This window comes from Momordica charantia (genome assembly GCF_013281855.1).
Source record: "Momordica charantia cultivar OHB3-1 chromosome 8 unlocalized genomic scaffold, Mcharantia_2.0 BLBB01000008.1, whole genome shotgun sequence".
Lineage (NCBI taxonomy): Eukaryota > Viridiplantae > Streptophyta > Magnoliopsida > Cucurbitales > Cucurbitaceae > Momordica > Momordica charantia.
Genome location: NW_028275166.1, coordinates 27,883,975 through 27,900,605, shown reverse-complemented (window position 1 = coordinate 27,900,605; position 16,631 = coordinate 27,883,975). Strand labels below are relative to the sequence as shown.

At 37.9% G+C, this 16,631-nt stretch overlaps 2 protein-coding genes across 3 annotated transcripts; both read left to right on the top strand.

Annotated features, from left to right (window-relative positions):
* Positions 1-745: 745 nt before the first annotated feature.
* Positions 746-3,722, top strand: LOC111022172 (Tetratricopeptide repeat (TPR)-like superfamily protein). The gene has a single exon (XM_022299333.2). The coding sequence runs from the start codon at positions 914-916 to the stop codon at positions 2,918-2,920; it is 2,007 nt and encodes a 668-aa protein (XP_022155025.1). The 5' UTR covers positions 746-913; the 3' UTR covers positions 2,921-3,722.
* RIK (RS2-interacting KH protein) lies at positions 3,583-16,201 on the top strand. Of its 2 annotated transcripts, none has more exons than XM_022299370.2 (12): positions 3,583-3,722; positions 4,078-4,243; positions 5,243-5,341; positions 5,480-5,514; positions 5,601-5,676; positions 9,534-9,656; positions 9,736-9,822; positions 11,703-11,793; positions 11,898-12,009; positions 12,743-13,418; positions 15,364-15,577; positions 15,795-16,201. In XM_022299370.2, the coding sequence occupies exons 1-12, from the start codon at positions 3,640-3,642 to the stop codon at positions 15,917-15,919; spliced, it is 1,887 nt and encodes a 628-aa protein (XP_022155062.1). In that variant the 5' UTR covers positions 3,583-3,639; the 3' UTR covers positions 15,920-16,201. The 2 variants fall into 2 exon arrangements, with proteins under 2 accessions (XP_022155062.1, XP_022155063.1); XM_022299371.2 differs by lacking the exon at positions 15,795-16,201 and adding an exon at positions 14,828-14,890 and having other exon boundaries at positions 15,364-15,504.
* The last annotated feature ends 430 nt before the right edge of the window (positions 16,202-16,631 follow it).

Genomic DNA, 16,631 nt, shown 5'->3' with positions numbered 1-16,631 from the left:
GGCCATCGGAACGAAATAAACCTAAAAAATTTAGGGATCAAAATGAAATTTAGAGAAAATAATCAAAATTTACTCTTGAACTTGGTAGTGTAAATCAATTTTTACAATAAACTTTCAATTTCATCAAACTTGTATTTTTTTTAGTTTAGTAATATAGAGACGAGGATTTGAACATTTAAACTCTAAAGGAACTTTTTGAACGGATTCAAATCAAAAAATATCTTGAGTTCACACTGCTGTAATCAGAAGTTGGATCATAATACATATAATAATACCTTAACCAGTTGTCTATGCTTAAGTTGGCTCATCAAATTTCATATTAGACTTAAGAAGAATGTTGTTATTTTAAGCTTATTGTCAACTTTTTACTCCATTCAATCCCTAATTTAACAAAAAAAGTTAGGTAAAAACTTTCAAAATTTATCACTTAAAAGGTGAAAAAAGTTCAGCTATATCCAATTTTGGTCTAATCCCCATTTAAAAAATGATAGCTTATTTTACATTTCCTCTCTTCTCAGACTTAATCTAAGCAAACTTCTACACGTCATTTTAGCCTAGATTTTACTATGTCGACTTGTCGTTCAAAATATTAATAAATGTATACTCAAATGACAGAGTTTAACGAATATTTTTGTAACACAACCCTAATTTCATAAAATTGAAAGTTGGGGATGAAAGTGAATCATTTATCCCAAATTTAAACCTATTTTATACCAAGTTGGTGAAATTTGCCGCTACTCTAAACAAAGGGCATTTTTTCTTTAAGAAAGTTTGCCCTTTTCGGATCTCATGATGAACAGTTCTATTAAACTCCACAGCAAAAGCAAAACAAATCCACAGCCATCCTTTCGCACGGCACAGAAATTTTCAGAAAAGTTTCAAATTCCTTCAACTTGGTTCGTCAAATTGATGAATGAATGGACCATCGTTGGCTCTGTCCAAAACAGAGCCCTTCCTCGCCATCCTCCGCCGCTATGCCGCCACTCGCTCTCTCAACAAAACCAAGATTCTCCATGCCCATACGGTCACTTGTGGAATTCTCCTCTCCCCCAACTCCATCGAGCTCCGATCAAACCTCGCTGTATCCTATGCGTTTTGCGGGTGCGTCCCTCTCGCACGCAAGCTGTTCGACGAAATGTCTGACCGAAGTCTGTTCCTATGGAACGCCGTAATCAAGATGTATGTGGACAGTGGCTTGCATTCTGATGCGCTCAAGGTGTTTGATTCAATGATTTGTTCGGGGAAGTGCTGGCCGGACAAGTATACGTTCCCATTGGTTATTAAAGCGTGTAGTGAACTGTCTATGCTTAATGTTGGAGTTTTGGTTCATGGACGTGCATTGGTTTCTGGGTTTTCTTCAAACACATTTGTGCAAAATTCTTTGCTAGCAATGTACATGAACTGTGGGAAATTAGAGCTAGCGAGACGGGTTTTTGACGTAATGTCAGAGCGGAGTGTGGTTTCCTGGAACACGATGATCAGTGGGTGGTTTCAGAACGGTCGGCCAGAGGAAGCACTGGCGGTTTTTAACAGTATGATGGATACAAAAGTGGAGCCTGATGCTGCCACAGTAGTCTCTATTTTGCCATCTTGTGGTTACTTGAAGGAGTTGGAGTTGGGAAGAAAGGTGCATAAGCTTGTGAAAAAGAATCATTTAGTGGAGAAGATTGAAGTGAGAAATGCACTTGTGGATATGTATTCAAGGTGTGGTTGCATGGATGAGGCATCACGAGTCTTCATTGAGACGAAAGAGAAGGACGTGGTTACATGGACTTCCATGATTTATGGCTATATCATCAATGGCGACGCTGCAAGTGCTTTGGCTCTTTGCCAAGCAATGCAGTTGGATGGAGTTGTCCCAAACGCAGTGACTTTAGCTTCTCTTCTCTCTGCCTGTGCGAGCCTGAGTTGCTTGAAGCGAGGGCAAAGCTTACATGCTTGGGTAATAAGGAAAAAACTTGAATCTGATGTTCTTGTAACTACTGCTCTAATAGATATGTATGCAAAATGTAATGCTATTGGCTACAGCTTTCAAGTGTTTTCAAAGACATCTAAGAAGAGAACAGTCCCTTGGAATGCACTTCTCTCAGGGCTCATTCATAATGGGCTTGCAAGAGAAGCAGTGGGACTCTTTAAAACTATGCTTATAGAAGAAGTAGAAGCAAACCATGCTACTTTCAACAGTCTCATCCCAGCTTATGCCATTCTAGCAGATTTAAAGCAAGTGATGAATCTACATTCTTACTTGGTGAGATCTGGTTTTGTATCAAGAATTGCGGTTATCACTGGTTTGATAGATATATACTCGAAATGCGGAAGTTTAGACTATGCCCATAAGATTTTCGACGAAATTCCAAACAAGGATAAGGATATTATTGTGTGGAGTGTTGTGATTGCTGGTTATGGAATGCATGGGGATGGTGAGACTGCTGTGTCACTCTTCAACCAGATGGTTCAATCTGGGGTGGAGCCTAATGAGATCACGTTCACTTCTGTTTTACATGCTTGCAGCCATAGGGGGTTGGTAGATGACGGTTTGGCATTGTTCAAGTATATGATCGAAAACCATCCGTCGAGTCCTCGCCCCAATCACTACACTTGCATTGTCGATCTTCTCGGTCGGGCGGGTCGATTGGATGAAGGATATGATCTGATTAGATCAATGCCATTCAAGGACAATCATTCTATTTGGGGTGCTCTGCTTGGTGCGTGTTCGATACACCAGAACGTCGAGCTAGGAGAGGTGGCGGCAGAGCGGCTTTTCAAGCTTGAGCCAGAAAATACAGGAAACTATATATTGCTTGCAAATATTTATGCTATAGTTGGGAGATGGAGAGATGCTGAGAAAGTGAGGCATATGATGAGCAAAATAGGGCTAAGAAAGATGCCAGCACAAAGTTCAGTTGGTGTGGCTGTATAGGAGCAAAGATTTGAATTGGGCAGAATTCCCTTGTTTTTCTGTTTAAAAATGGTATACAAGCTGTCGATATTTTCATCGATATTACATGAAAAATCGATATGAGAGATGTTCTGATATTTCTACGATATTACAAAAAAATCGATAAAATATAGAAAAAAATTATTAATATAAAAATAATATGCATACTAATACTTTTTAATTAGGATAAGATGTTTATTCGTTAATTTAAACCTTTGATGTGAAATTTTTTTTTATTTTCATTACTTTATAAGAAATATCAATCGATGTTATGCTCAAAATCTTGAGTTCTGATTAGGTTAAATAAGAAAGAAATATATTAGTAAGTGTTATATATCAGGTTAGGAAAGAATTTATGATTTTAACTTTAGAAAATTTCTTATAAATATCATTCAAGAAATAACGTTCTCGTTCCATTTTAATCTATGACTATCAAATTTGGTTTTAATTTTTAACTTGTATTTTTCACCATTATACAACAATGTAAAAGAAAATAATAAATATATTCCTTGACATGAGAGCGAATGGGTCTCAATGCCTGTGGTGCATCAGCCAAAAAAGTCGGTGCCCGCCGTGAACATACTGTCGTTTTCATCACCGGACAACTGAACGGCGACGCCGCGCTCCGCTCTGAGTCACGGCGCCATCTTCATCGTCACGCTCCCGATTCCGACCTCAGAAGAAGCTTTTCTCGATAAGATATGACGGAGGACGGTGGCGTTAGGGTTTCCTCCGACGAACCCTCAGTCCCCAATATCGACGCCTCTTCTCAAACAAAGCCAAGGTATTTCTCTGCTCGCCATATCCGATTGTACTAGAATTTTGTCCTCGTTCGTTTTTTTCTCCTGAGCGAGATCTTGGTTGTATTTGTTCTGGAGGATATCGTATGCGTTGCTCTGCTGGTACCAGATCTATTCTCTTTTTGCACGTCTCTAAATTTGCTTTGAGAACTTCTTGTGAAATTGATTTTACTAGTCCAAGGGTATTTCAATTTATATGGCCCCATTGTCAATCTACCAATTATTGAGTTTAGTTTAAGTTGATTTCGGAAATGGGAAACTTAAAGATTTTGGGTATAATGCTGTAAACTGTATGAAAATTTTCGATCTTTTACGGTGCTGTTATTTTTCTCTTCGCAGAAAGAAAAGGAAGTGGGATCAACCTGCGGAGTCCTTTCTTTCTTCTGGTATTGCAGTACATGGGGTCCTCCCATCATGTAACATGACGTCCCTTGGTGGGGTTGGTATTGCCAGTGTGGCGGCGCTGGCACCAGTTTCTTCAGTCAACTGTGCAACCTTAACCCAGGTGATTCAATATCTATATAGACCTTCTTATCTTTTTTGAAGCATTCCTCCAAGCATGCTTGTGTGTGTGTATGTGGGTTTTTTTTCTTGTTTTTTATTTATTGATTTATTTTTGTTAGCAGTAGTTTCTTATGGGCAGGATAAATCAAAGTTAAAGTTTTCACAAAGGATATTCTGTCTCTGGTTGTCGAATTACAGTGAATAGAGAGATGGTCTAGGGTTGCCTCGTCCAAATTACAATTGTGACAAATTATTGGAAAGTTTTGAAGTTCAGGGTTTCTGTTGCAACAGTCATTCGTGTTTAAGTTTCTGCTAGCAGGAGACCTAAGAAAGAACTACGTATATTTTAGCTGTTTCTCCTCTCCGTGGTTGTGTTATCCCAGTTTATGAGTTCTTACCCCTAGGCCAGAATTTGCGAGGGAAAGATCCGAACTCTCTGAATTTCAAAACAAAAAATCATTATTCTGGTTAATATCAAACCACTAATTTTATTTCCGTTTGTAAGAGGAAAAGGATGCCATCTTGTTAATTGGATGATGAAAGCTCCTAGAATAGTCAAACTTCTCTCGTGGACCCTAGCTTACAGGAGCATCAATACTTAAGACAAGCTTAGGAGGAAGAACCTGCACCGCATCCTCTTTCCTCATACTTGCTCGAATTGCCTCTTCTATGAAGAATCCAATAGATCACCTTTTTAGCATCTGTTCTTTTTGAACATTCATGAATATTTCTGTAAATCTAGAATCTTGACAGTTTTATAGTTGTTGATGTTTTTCGGTATTGATCTATACCAGTTACCATTAAGGCTTGTCTTAGCGAAAGCGATTTGATATTCCTATGCTGTTTTCTTATTATTTTCATTGTGATTACACAGATGTAAGAACCACCTTAGAAAACACCTCTAAAAATACGGTTTATTTCCATAATTTTAGTTATTTCACATGCATGCATCTCTATCTTATTGCTAAAAGCTGTTTGATTTTTGCATGTCTGCTTTTAGACGAAGATTCAAGATGAGTTAATAGCAAGAGAAATATCAATAAATGATGCCGAGCCTTCTGTTCGATACAAGCTCACGAAACGTCAGACACAGGAGGAGGTGAGTGTGTTTTTTAGAGTTTTTTTGGTGGAGGGTTTGCCAAGTTTCCATTTTGTACAAATTGTATCCTTCACCTCACTGTTTTATCTTTTTTGTCTTATTGAGAATTGCTTTACCGCTATGTTGCTTTCCTTGCAGATTCAGAGACAAACTGGTGCTGTGGTGATAACTAGGTCTGAAAGCATATAATCAGTTATGAATTGTGATGGAATTTTCTTATTATTTATTCTCTGAAAGTAAATTTTGATTATGCTTGCAGGGGCAAGTATCATCCTCCAAACGCACCTCCAGATGGTAACAAGCCACTGTATCTTCACATCTCTGCAGGAGCCCATGTAAGTATTATTCACTGGTTCTTTGTGATGCATGAAGTGAACTATTTCAACTAGCTTCTATTGCGACAAATTATGGACAAGTTTCTAAACTTATCCTTTGTAAAAGCAGGTTATGTAAACTCATCTTAAACTTGTCGGTTTAGTAAAAGTATGACTGTATGAGGACAGGATTAGGTTGTGTTGTGTTGCTCATTAATGGAAGTGAAATGAAGAAACAGGCATCCCTGAATTTTGAAAAGAAACCTTTGTCTGTCCAGGAGCATATTTATATGTAACCTTTTTTGATATTTGTGTTGGGGCCTACTTATGCAGACCTCCACTAATCTTTTGAGGTAGTTGTGTGACCCTACAACACTTGATTGTTAGGAAATTCAGAGGTTTTTAATATCCTAGGTAGGTGGTTACTATATAGGGTTTGAGCGAATTTCCCCAAAATCCCTTTTACATTTTTCTTTTATATATGTCCCAATACTAGTCTAGGCCAACTCATCGTGGTTCTGTTTGTGAGCAAGTCTTGTTTGATTCCTTATGGGATCTTCCTCTTTGAATTTCAATTTTAGAATAGATTTGAAAGATAGGGAGGTTGAGTTTAGACCTTTAATCCCTTTGGCACATCATTTAGGAGTGGGGTGGCCTTTAGTCATTTGAGAATAGGAGAGCCTTGCTGTGCATTCCTCTGAGGTTTGTTTATTTCCATTTCCCCTTTTATTTCTCTTTAAAAAAATTTATGTATGGGTTCAAACACCATGATGGCCACTTACTTTAGGAATTAGTAATTCCTATGTGTTTCTAGGCACCAAATGTTGTAGGGTCACGTGGTTGCCCCGTGAGATTAGTCTAGGTGCGCATAAGCTGGCCCGGACACTCACGGATATAAAAAAAATAAAAAAAAATTATGTAGATCTTTATCATCTTTACTCAGTGAGGTGAAGGGGATACAATTTGTACGAAATGGAAACCTACCCAACAACCGCAAACCAGATATTCCCATAAATTAAACCACATGACTTTTGGATTGGCCAGAGGAAGCTCCATTGAGCTCAATGATCAATGAGTTTATTGAACTGCTTTATATCATACTCTTAGGCCTAACCCCACCGAGATTTTTCATGAACCCACCTTATCTCACCAGGAACCATTACATAAACTGAAAACATCCTCCAACGCTGTCCAATTTGGTCTCTTAAATGAAACGAGATGGCCTTACATGATACACCTTCATTATCCAAATTTCAATACCATTTGCAAAGGATATCCTTACAGACATAGAGAAAGCTCTTTTGACAACATGACATACATGAACCAATCTCTAATTCTACAAAGCAAGAATGTCGTCCTGAGGCCCCAAAAGAGTCAAGTAGCAGGACCAACCAATGTGAATTCCTCTCCAAATGGATTTATATATTTATTTATTATTTTTTAATTGAAATAAGCTTGCTTTATTGAGTAAATGAAACAACAGAAAAGGACTAGTCAACGAGTCAACAAATAGACCAACAAAAAGCAGGCATACAAAAACTACGGCCCAACAAGGAGCCGAAACTATCCTAATAGGAGAAGGAAGAGCTCCAATCCAAAAGAATAAGACCAAGCGAATAATTATAGAAGTCTCTTGATCTCGAGGCCCAGAGTGAGACATTAAACCTAATAATGGATCCTATTTATGATAGATATGAACCAAAGAAATGTATTGATAATGAAAGAAATACAAAAAGATATTACCAAGTAATTCGAGGTACTTGGATCCTCTCTTCTCTCGAGTATTAATACTCGAGCCTAAATAACACTAAGAAATTGTGTACCTCAACCCTTTCCCCTCACCCTATTCATAACAAATGCCCTAACAACTTCCAAGTTAATTACTAATATACAACAATATTCCTAGTTCTATACTAATAGCATTCCTATCAATTTCCTCCCAAGACCGCTCCCTCCCAAGATCCCAAAGAAACCAACAAAAACTCCTCTAGCATAATAACGCAGTAGTTCCTATCAGTGTTGTTGAGGCGCACCCGGGCGCTCGCCTCAGGCGAGAGGCGAGGCGATTTCGCCCAGGTGCGCCTTGCAAGGTGCCCAGGTGAGCGCCTTCAATCGGGCGCTCGCCTCGGTGTGCCTTTGTGCGCCTCTCGCCTGAGGCCAGGCGATCGCCTCGTTGAAGCGAGGCGATCTGCCTTATTTATTTTATTTTATTTTAATTTTAAATGTGTTTTTTTTAAAAGAACCTTTCTCCCTTGCGAAATACCTCGGTCCACAAACCCTAACCATTCTCTCTACCTCTCGACATTCACCTTCACCACCCTCAATCTTCGGCCATCGCCCACTCCCGTCTCCGATCATCACCGTCGCCGCTCCCGTCTCTGACTAAACTTATTGCATTTGGTTGTTTTATGTATCTTGTTGACATTTACTATGACACTATTTTGGTATTTATTTTTTAAACTATGTTTACTATATAAATTTATGCACTATATATATAATTTTTATTTATTTATTAAGGTGCGCCTCACTTCACTCGGGCGTCGCCTTTGTATCGCCTCTCGCCTCAAGGCGATCAAAGGGCTTGTCGCCTTGAGGTGCGCCTTGCGCCTCGAAAACACTGGTTCCTATTATGGGCCCAATTCACTCAAAATTTCTCGAATAAACAATCCCAAATATACAAGCGAACTGACAACTCCAAAGGATGCCACTCAAATCCTTGAACACCTTCCTTCATACTACAAAGGATGCGTGATTGTATGGCCCTAGCAACATGAGGGAATGCCTCTAAATCCAATCCAAAGTGTTAACACTCCATGCAATGCAACACCTACTGGGAAAAGAATTGACCTTTTTGGGAATATTAACCTTGGAGAATAAAGAGGAAACATAGGGGCGAGAGCTACACAAAAGGTTAAAAAAGATCCCCAAGAGAACCCTTTTGATGGATTAGGAGACTAGACCCGAAGATCCTGCACCTTGGACATGATTGAACAAAGAAATTAGCCCAACCACATCCATGGACTCCTTATGAGATGAATGACGACAAAAATCAAGATTAAGAGAGGGAGAATGATACATGGATGGAACTACGGAGGAAACGGGACAACACTTCAAAGAGGAGAGGTGATAAAGGCAGGGAAACTAAAGATGAAGAGGTCTATCTCCAAACCAGCCGTCTTCCCAATAATACGTATTTGAGCCATCCTCAACCAAACACTTAATGTAATTTGAAAAAGAAGGAAAAATCAAGGATATAGTTTTTTCAAGGATTTCTAGAAGTGTCTTTAATCCCACCAACCTGTAAGCCACTCCATTGGGTGAGGACCATACCTACCCAGAATGACCTTATGCCATTAATTGCTTGATTTCAACGGGGAAAAAAAATCTTAACTTTTCTAAGAGAACAACTTATGGCACCCCTCTCTTCCAGGCCCCTAGGCATTTGAAGTTCCAGCTCACCAGCCTCAATGAAAGGTCCCCATCAAAAGCTTCTCTATCAAAGCTTGGATTGGGACTTTCACAGTTTACATTCATTGTCAAGTTCCTGAACTCCCCACTCAAGCCCTCCCGCCCTTCCCCCTCTTGGCCACCTTCATCTGGTTTATATGGGGGATTGGCTTCTCCTGTGGCTGTATCTCATGGGCTAGGGCATGACACATTTCCCTGGAGCCGCTAGTTCGATGGTAGGAGATCAGAATCAATTCAGATGGTGCTTTAACATTTATGAATGCCTTCTCTGGTTTGAGCTTCTGTTATTTTCTGCTCTGATATTGTGTTTTCTTCAGATATAGACAATTTTTTACCATATTTTCTAGTTGTGTAGTTATGGTATCCTTTCGATTGGAGGAAGTTCTTAATTATAAAAATTAAACCTGCAGTTGAAAGATATGGCGGAAAGGATTTTAGCTGTTGATCGAGCTGCTGCCATGGTTGAAGAAATGCTGAAACTGGGTCAGAATTTGGCGCCGTCTTCTTTGCATTCTTTAAGCAATGGCCTCAAGGTAAAATTCCAGTTATTGCGAAGTTATATTTGCAATTGGTTGAGGTTTAATGCTGATCATTCATTCCCTAATTAATCAGGTTAACCAGCCATCTAGCACGTGTGTGTTTTTGGGCTTTGACACAGACCCATCTATGAATATTACTGCTCGAATACGGGGACCAAATGTAAGTTTTCTTTTGGGTCCTTCCATGCTGTTTCATATAGTTTATGGGCTACACCTTTGGTTCATTGCTGTATGGTCCCATAGCCTGTAAGGAAGTTCACTTTCTTCTCTAGCACTTCACAGGAGTATTTTTTAAAGCACGGAGGCACATTAAAGCACAATAGCCCTCTGGGGTTCAATTGTGAGGTGGAAAAAAAATAACGAATGACTTTTTTTTTCTGTGACACGCACAATAGAAAACTGTAGATAATTATATATATGTACACATGAATGAATGAAAAAATTAAGGAATTAGAGGTTTTCTGAGAAGTTATCTAGAAAGGGATTTTGAAGGATATTTTAAATTCCTTTACAAGAAGAAAAACCCAACACCCTGAGGCACAAAAAGGAATAAGAATAACAAATAAAAACAGCCTGAGGCACTAAGGCACACACGCTCTTGTGGCCCCTTGCTTCAGTTTTTTTAGCGCCTGGGTGCACTTTTCAAAACCCTGCACGAGACAATCATTTGAATTATACTAATTCTGCACATCTTATGCATTTTGCTTCTTCCACTATGAAGATACAGACATTATGACTATTTTTTACATTATGACTATTTTTTACCCTTCGCCCCTTCGCCCCTTCGCCCCTTCACCCCTTCACCCCTTCCTCCTCTATTTCTTATTTAATTAATTGAAAAATTAAAGCAATCTTTTATCACTGATTATCCATTTCATGGCTGCATTACTTCAGTTGTGATGTGACCAGCAGATGTACAATGTAAAATTAGTACAGTATATATATGTTTTTGGTAGGAACTTTAATTCCACTTCTTATTATAAGCTTGAGGTATCTATAGACTATTGAAAGGGTCAAGTATGGGTACATGCACGATGCAAAAATCATGATGTAAAAATTTAAGTACTTGTGCTTCTATTCTTATTGTTATATTCAAATTTTTAAGCAAATTGAAATGTTCTTGAAGATCTTATATTTGTTTGAAGGACAGCCGTTTCTAAAAAACAAAAAGTTCAGGTACCGTTTGATAACTAAATTTTTTTTTCCTGTTTTTGAAAATTTTTCTTATAAACACTATTTCCATCAGGTGTTTTTTCGCTTTATTATCTACCTTCTTTCAAAATCTAAGTCAAAATTTTAAAACTAAAAGAAAGTGGTTTTTAAATACCTACCAGATGCACAAGTCTTTCAAATTGAAAAGTTTCAACTCAAACATCATTCTTACATCTTTTCGCACCATTTTATTGGGTTTTATCAAGTATAATACATCCTTTTGTTTCCTTTGTCATTGAGTTTCTAGTTTTGTTTGTTTCTTTCTAGTTCTTTGATGTAAATATTTCTACTTTCAATCAAAATTATCAACTTTATTTTCCCTTTCCTTTTCTGTACTAAATTATTTTGTTCGTGATTCAATGTCTCATTTCTCAAGCTTTTTTTAAATTAAAAAAATAATTGTCTGGAGAAGGAACAAAAAATTAAAAGATGGGAGACTCCAGCTCATGTGTTTGACATATAGTCTGCTATGTGTTGAGTGTGTAAGTATTTGTGTTCGGGTCTAATATGAAATTGTTCAAAATAGAGTGTTTGTGCTTCGTTAAGAAAGGACAACGTGGTTTATAGCATTACTGATTTATTACTTGCACAATGTAATCATATATTATAGCTATTTACAATGTCATTGTGCCATCCTCAAGAAATCTGTATGTCATTTTTTTGTCTGATTGCACTTTTATGATCATGCGGTTCTTTTGCTTTATTATGAAGTTTATATTTTGGTTTCATATAATCAAGATAAGAGATGCTAATGTTGTAAGCTTTGCATCTCCATACATCTGGGGGAGATTGTTTTTTGTTGTTGGTGGCTTGGTTTTGTATATGCAGGACCAGTATATATATCACATAATGAATGAAACAGGAGTAACAGTTTCTCTCCGAGGACTTGGTTCAGGAAGTACTGAAGGTGCATGTGAAGGTACTTCTAAGGATAGACGACTCTTACCTCATTATAAGAGAGTAGGACTAGCTATTTTTATATCCACTTTGAAGTAGAATAATGTTTTCTGCCTATTTTTGCAGAACAACCATTGCATTTATTCTTGTCAAGCAGCGATTCCAAAAAACTGGAGGATGCCAAAAATTTGGCCGAAAACCTGATGGATACAATCAGTAAAGAATTTGGTGTTTCAAGGTAATTGATGTTTGATATTCTTATCTTACCATAAATAAGGTAATTGGATTCTGATTTGAGCGTAAGCATTTATAAAGAAATGCATAGGCATTAAATCCTCTCCGAAAGAAGTTAAAGTGCAGGGGTGGTATAATCCCTTTCTATTTCCTGCCATTATGACCTTATAAGGCAGCTACTGCATCTTATTACTATCATGAAGCAATTTGTGTTTATCTAGGGGTTGAAACTCTGTAGGTTTATTATTAGAAATAATTCCTATTATTTGCTATTTTCTTCGGGGTGATTTGTTAATGTTATTTTGTGCTTGAAAATTCCATGTTCCATGGTTTTTTTTGGGGGATAAGAAGCCAGGAACTTTCATTAATTAAAGAAATGATACAAAAGTGGGCGATGAGTAATCATCCCAAGGGCAAGGGGATTACAAAAAATTCCTTCAATTGGTGTTAATGAAATAGGTATTAGAACTACAAAAGAGATTGCTAGAGAAGCGCCAAGTAGAAGCTTTCCGTGATCTTATATTATGCGTTAATAATTTTTTCACTCCAGTGTGTTGATTTTGTACCTCGCCATTTAGAAATTACGTTAAGCATTTCAAGTTCATGCTCACTGCAAGGCTATTTTGCGTACTCTATCATTTCTTATGGACAGTGAATTAATTTGTTGCTTGAGTTGTCATTGTATATTTGATTAACTATTAAGGTATAACTTTCGCCGATGTTTCCAACTGTCTTAGGGTTTCATCATGTAAGGTTTATAGTGCTGTTCCACCTCCACAGCAGGTTTATGGAGCTGTTCCACCTCCACCGCAGGTTTATGGAGCTGTTCCACGACCACCACAGGTTTATGGAGCTGTTCCACCACCACCACAGGTTTATGGAGCTGTTCCACCTCCACCACAGGTTTATGGAACTGTTCCACCTCCACTGCTTTGCAGCGGCATGTCAACCTCACAGCAGTTGTTCACTGGAGTTGACAGCATGGGAAATGAGCCGACTACAAGTTCAGCTTCAAGTTTAATCTCGTCAGCTTGTCCTACCATAATCTGTCCAGTTTCTTCCATTATACCAAGAGTTGCTGCCGTCAGCACTCAAGGTTCGGTATTACAATCTGGAGGATTGCCACAGCCTCAATCAACTGCCATTAGTTATTCCAAGCCACCTGTATCTGGTGGGACGAACTATAATGGATATAATGGAATATATCCTCAAGCGACACCTTTGCAACAAGTTGCCCTAGCCCTTAAACAAGTATCTTCAACTGTCACGTCCGTAGCTGTCCCAAACAGATCTGCACCAAGCGTGTCAAATATGAGTGTTAGCTCCGATGCAGATAAAGAAAAACGGCCGCATCAGAAGCGTAAATTTCAAGAGCTACCAATATGTGTGCAGGGTTCTGCAATAAACAACCAGGTACTGGTTTATTCCCTCTTGTACGAGTAACAAGTGTTTACCTCTTTATTTGATTTGTATTTTGAGCCGATTGAAAGGGGACACTGTGATTGTGGAAAGCAACAAAGCTTTTCAAGTTTGAAGGCTGTGGCCTCTTTGACGTCAATCTCTCTGTGTAGATATGTCAGAATTAAGGGTAAAGAGCATTGAATTCAAGCAAGTTGACTTATGAATTGGATGATAAAAAATTTGGGAATATAGGGGGGGCGTGTCCTTGAATAAGTATGACGAGTTTATGTTGATTTGTTTCTTTTCTTTTCTCTTTTTTTTTTTTGGGGGGGGGGGGGAGGGGGTTTATTGTCTATTGAGGCAATTTAAAGTGAAAGGCTAAGAAGTACGGACATAGTGAAAAGGCAATTTATGATCACACGTCAATTTCTAAAAATGTAGGACACTAATGTTGTGGGGGCACATTATCTTATATCGGTATATTTTGACGTAGTAACACTTTAAATAAATTAACCATACAAATTGAACATAACAAAACAAAATGTGCTTTCATTAATACATACATGACAATAGTACAAAATGCGTTATCCAACAAATGTTACAGTACTAAAGAAAATCAGTCTTCCCTACAAAAAAACTAGAACTCTCATTTCAAACTTCCACAATATCTTCATCTTGATCACATTTGTCAACCCCAGTACCATCATCACAAAAACCATTGCCTCTAAATCTGATAAATCCAATGATAAATTAGTTTCTTCAAGCATGCCAATGGGCGGGTTGGCTGGGCTTTTGTTTTTCATTTGGTTTCTTTTAGGTAGGCTTATATTTTTTCTTTAAATTTCATGGAAATTTCATCTGGTATGTCCTTGGCATGTCTGTGGTTTATCTGCCATGTGGCTAGCATGTCATAAAAAAAGACGCTATTTCTGAGCATGTCCGAACGTGTATGTGTTCAACACGTGTCCGACATGGACACTTTGTTGTCTGTGCTTCCCAGGCTTTGACCGAACTCAGGTTTTTTAAGTTAAGCAGAGTAGTCAAAGGGAGAATTTGAGAGCTCCAGTATCTCCCAAAATCGTGTTTACCCAAAAAGGCTGAAAGATACCTTCCCGTTGTCACTCTCCAGCATCTATATCCTTACTCTCCTATTGCCCAAGCTCAAAACATAACTAACCATCTTTGTTTCTGTAGTTATCTGAATATCTTATTTTGATAGATAGATTGTTATTATGGTCCATCTCTTACTATGAATTAAGCTTAGTTCTCAGTCTAGAGCATTCATGACTTCATGACTTGAATCTTTCTTCTTTCATATCCACACCTCCCCAATTGTATCATTAGGTCACTGGCTTCGTTCAGAATGGCCTATTTTGGATATGCACTTTATCTTTGGCTAACCTCAGTGCTTAATGTTTCAGGTATTTTCTCTGACCTTTGAAGCTTTATAGGCTGAAACTTCTTGGGCCTCTCTGTCGGAACGGGTTTGTTTTTGGGTTCCACGGGCCTTTCAGCCTCAGGAACTGATGACTGTTAATGGTCTAAAATATCTAATATGGACTCAAAATTCGTGCTAATTTTGTAGTTTCCCTCCACTTTGTTTCTAATGTCATTTTTTTTTCCGAATGTTCGTCGTACTGTTGCTTGTGCTAGTCTGTTAGTCATCTTCTGATGGCTTTATGTAGCCATAACCATTGTCGAAGACCGTTCTGCTATTGATGTAGAAATTGTGTACATTTCTTGTGTTTTGCTTTCTTTGTCGTTGGAGTTTGCCATTTTTCAAATGATTTTTTATATCATATTTTAATTTCATGACCATTAGGAGTAAATAATCAGTCGTATAGCTCTTAAGATGCTCGTTGCAATGTGTCTGATTTGAAGTTGGTCCTTTTAATAATCTACTTGTTCTACTACTGCGAATTATATTCTATATTTTTCCTTCTAATTCCACTCACAGGATTCAGAAATTTTGAAGCCCTCAAAACAATCAACAGATGCCACTGTGAGAAATGTATCAAATATGCCAGCTCCTAGGAAGCTAGTTCAACCTTCATCCGAGGGTATGCCACCGCCTCCGCCCAGATCCATGCCACCTCCGCCCAGACCAACAAAATCTACGTCAACAGTTAAGGAACTTTCGTCAGATACCATGAAACGCAACGTAGTCTCAGGTGGGAATACCGAGTTTTCCATTAATTTTCTACTTGAACATCTGTAACTAATTATGGAAAATTATTGTATTTTTTATCATGTTCGGGCAATTTTCTTTGTTCTCTTCTGGATTTGATGACGTTTTATTTTCTTCATTAGAAAAGATACTGTTTGATTACTGACCAGCTTCTTCCATTTTGATTTCTCTGTGTGATGTCTCTTTAATTGTTTATACAGATACATTAGTCAAGCTGATGGAATATGGAGAGGAAGATGATGATTCAGAGGAAGGCGTTGAATTGTTGAGTAGCAATAACACTACCGGTGCCGTGGCAAACCGAAAACCTTTCTGGGCTGTGTAGAAATGGCGTTAACAAGCTAGAGAATGTTTTCATCATCTGTGACATACTAAATTCTGGGCTGCTCCTCAAGACATGCCATTGACGTATTTCAAGCTCACGTGCAGCGGTAAGGTGGCCGGGGCTATGGGTCTAGGCTATCGACACTACTCTTTCCGGTTTAGAAAATGTTGTAAATTAGTAGTTTCTCCATAATAGGTTGTAGTTTCCTTCTCAGATATTGCTCTGTAGTCTGTAGCTTGCAACATTTATTGAGCTAGTATAATGCTTGAAGCTTCACTTCTATTCCCTGAGCAATTTAGCAGCAGCCCAGCATGGTGGGAAAGATGAGTTCAAACCAACAAAACAAAGAAGCTAAAAAGTGTATCAAAAATAAAGGTTCATCAGTTGATTTAAATGTTGTTGATTCATAGTAAGTTGATGTGACAGTTAAATTGTTTGATTGTATGAGAATGTATTACAAAAGATCAAAATATAGTGTATATTGTAAAATATTCAATGGTAAATCATAGCCTAGAAGTGAGGCAAAACAATGACATGGTATAAACTTATATCACATGAAGGAATCTATAAATAATTTAAAAAAATTAAAAGACAAATCTTGAATTAAAAAAGAAAGTTTGACAAGTGGTTTAATTAAGTAAAAATGGTTAACATTAGCATAGCTCAATGGTAATCGTACGAATTTACAGGGTGAGTTAAAAAAATATTACAC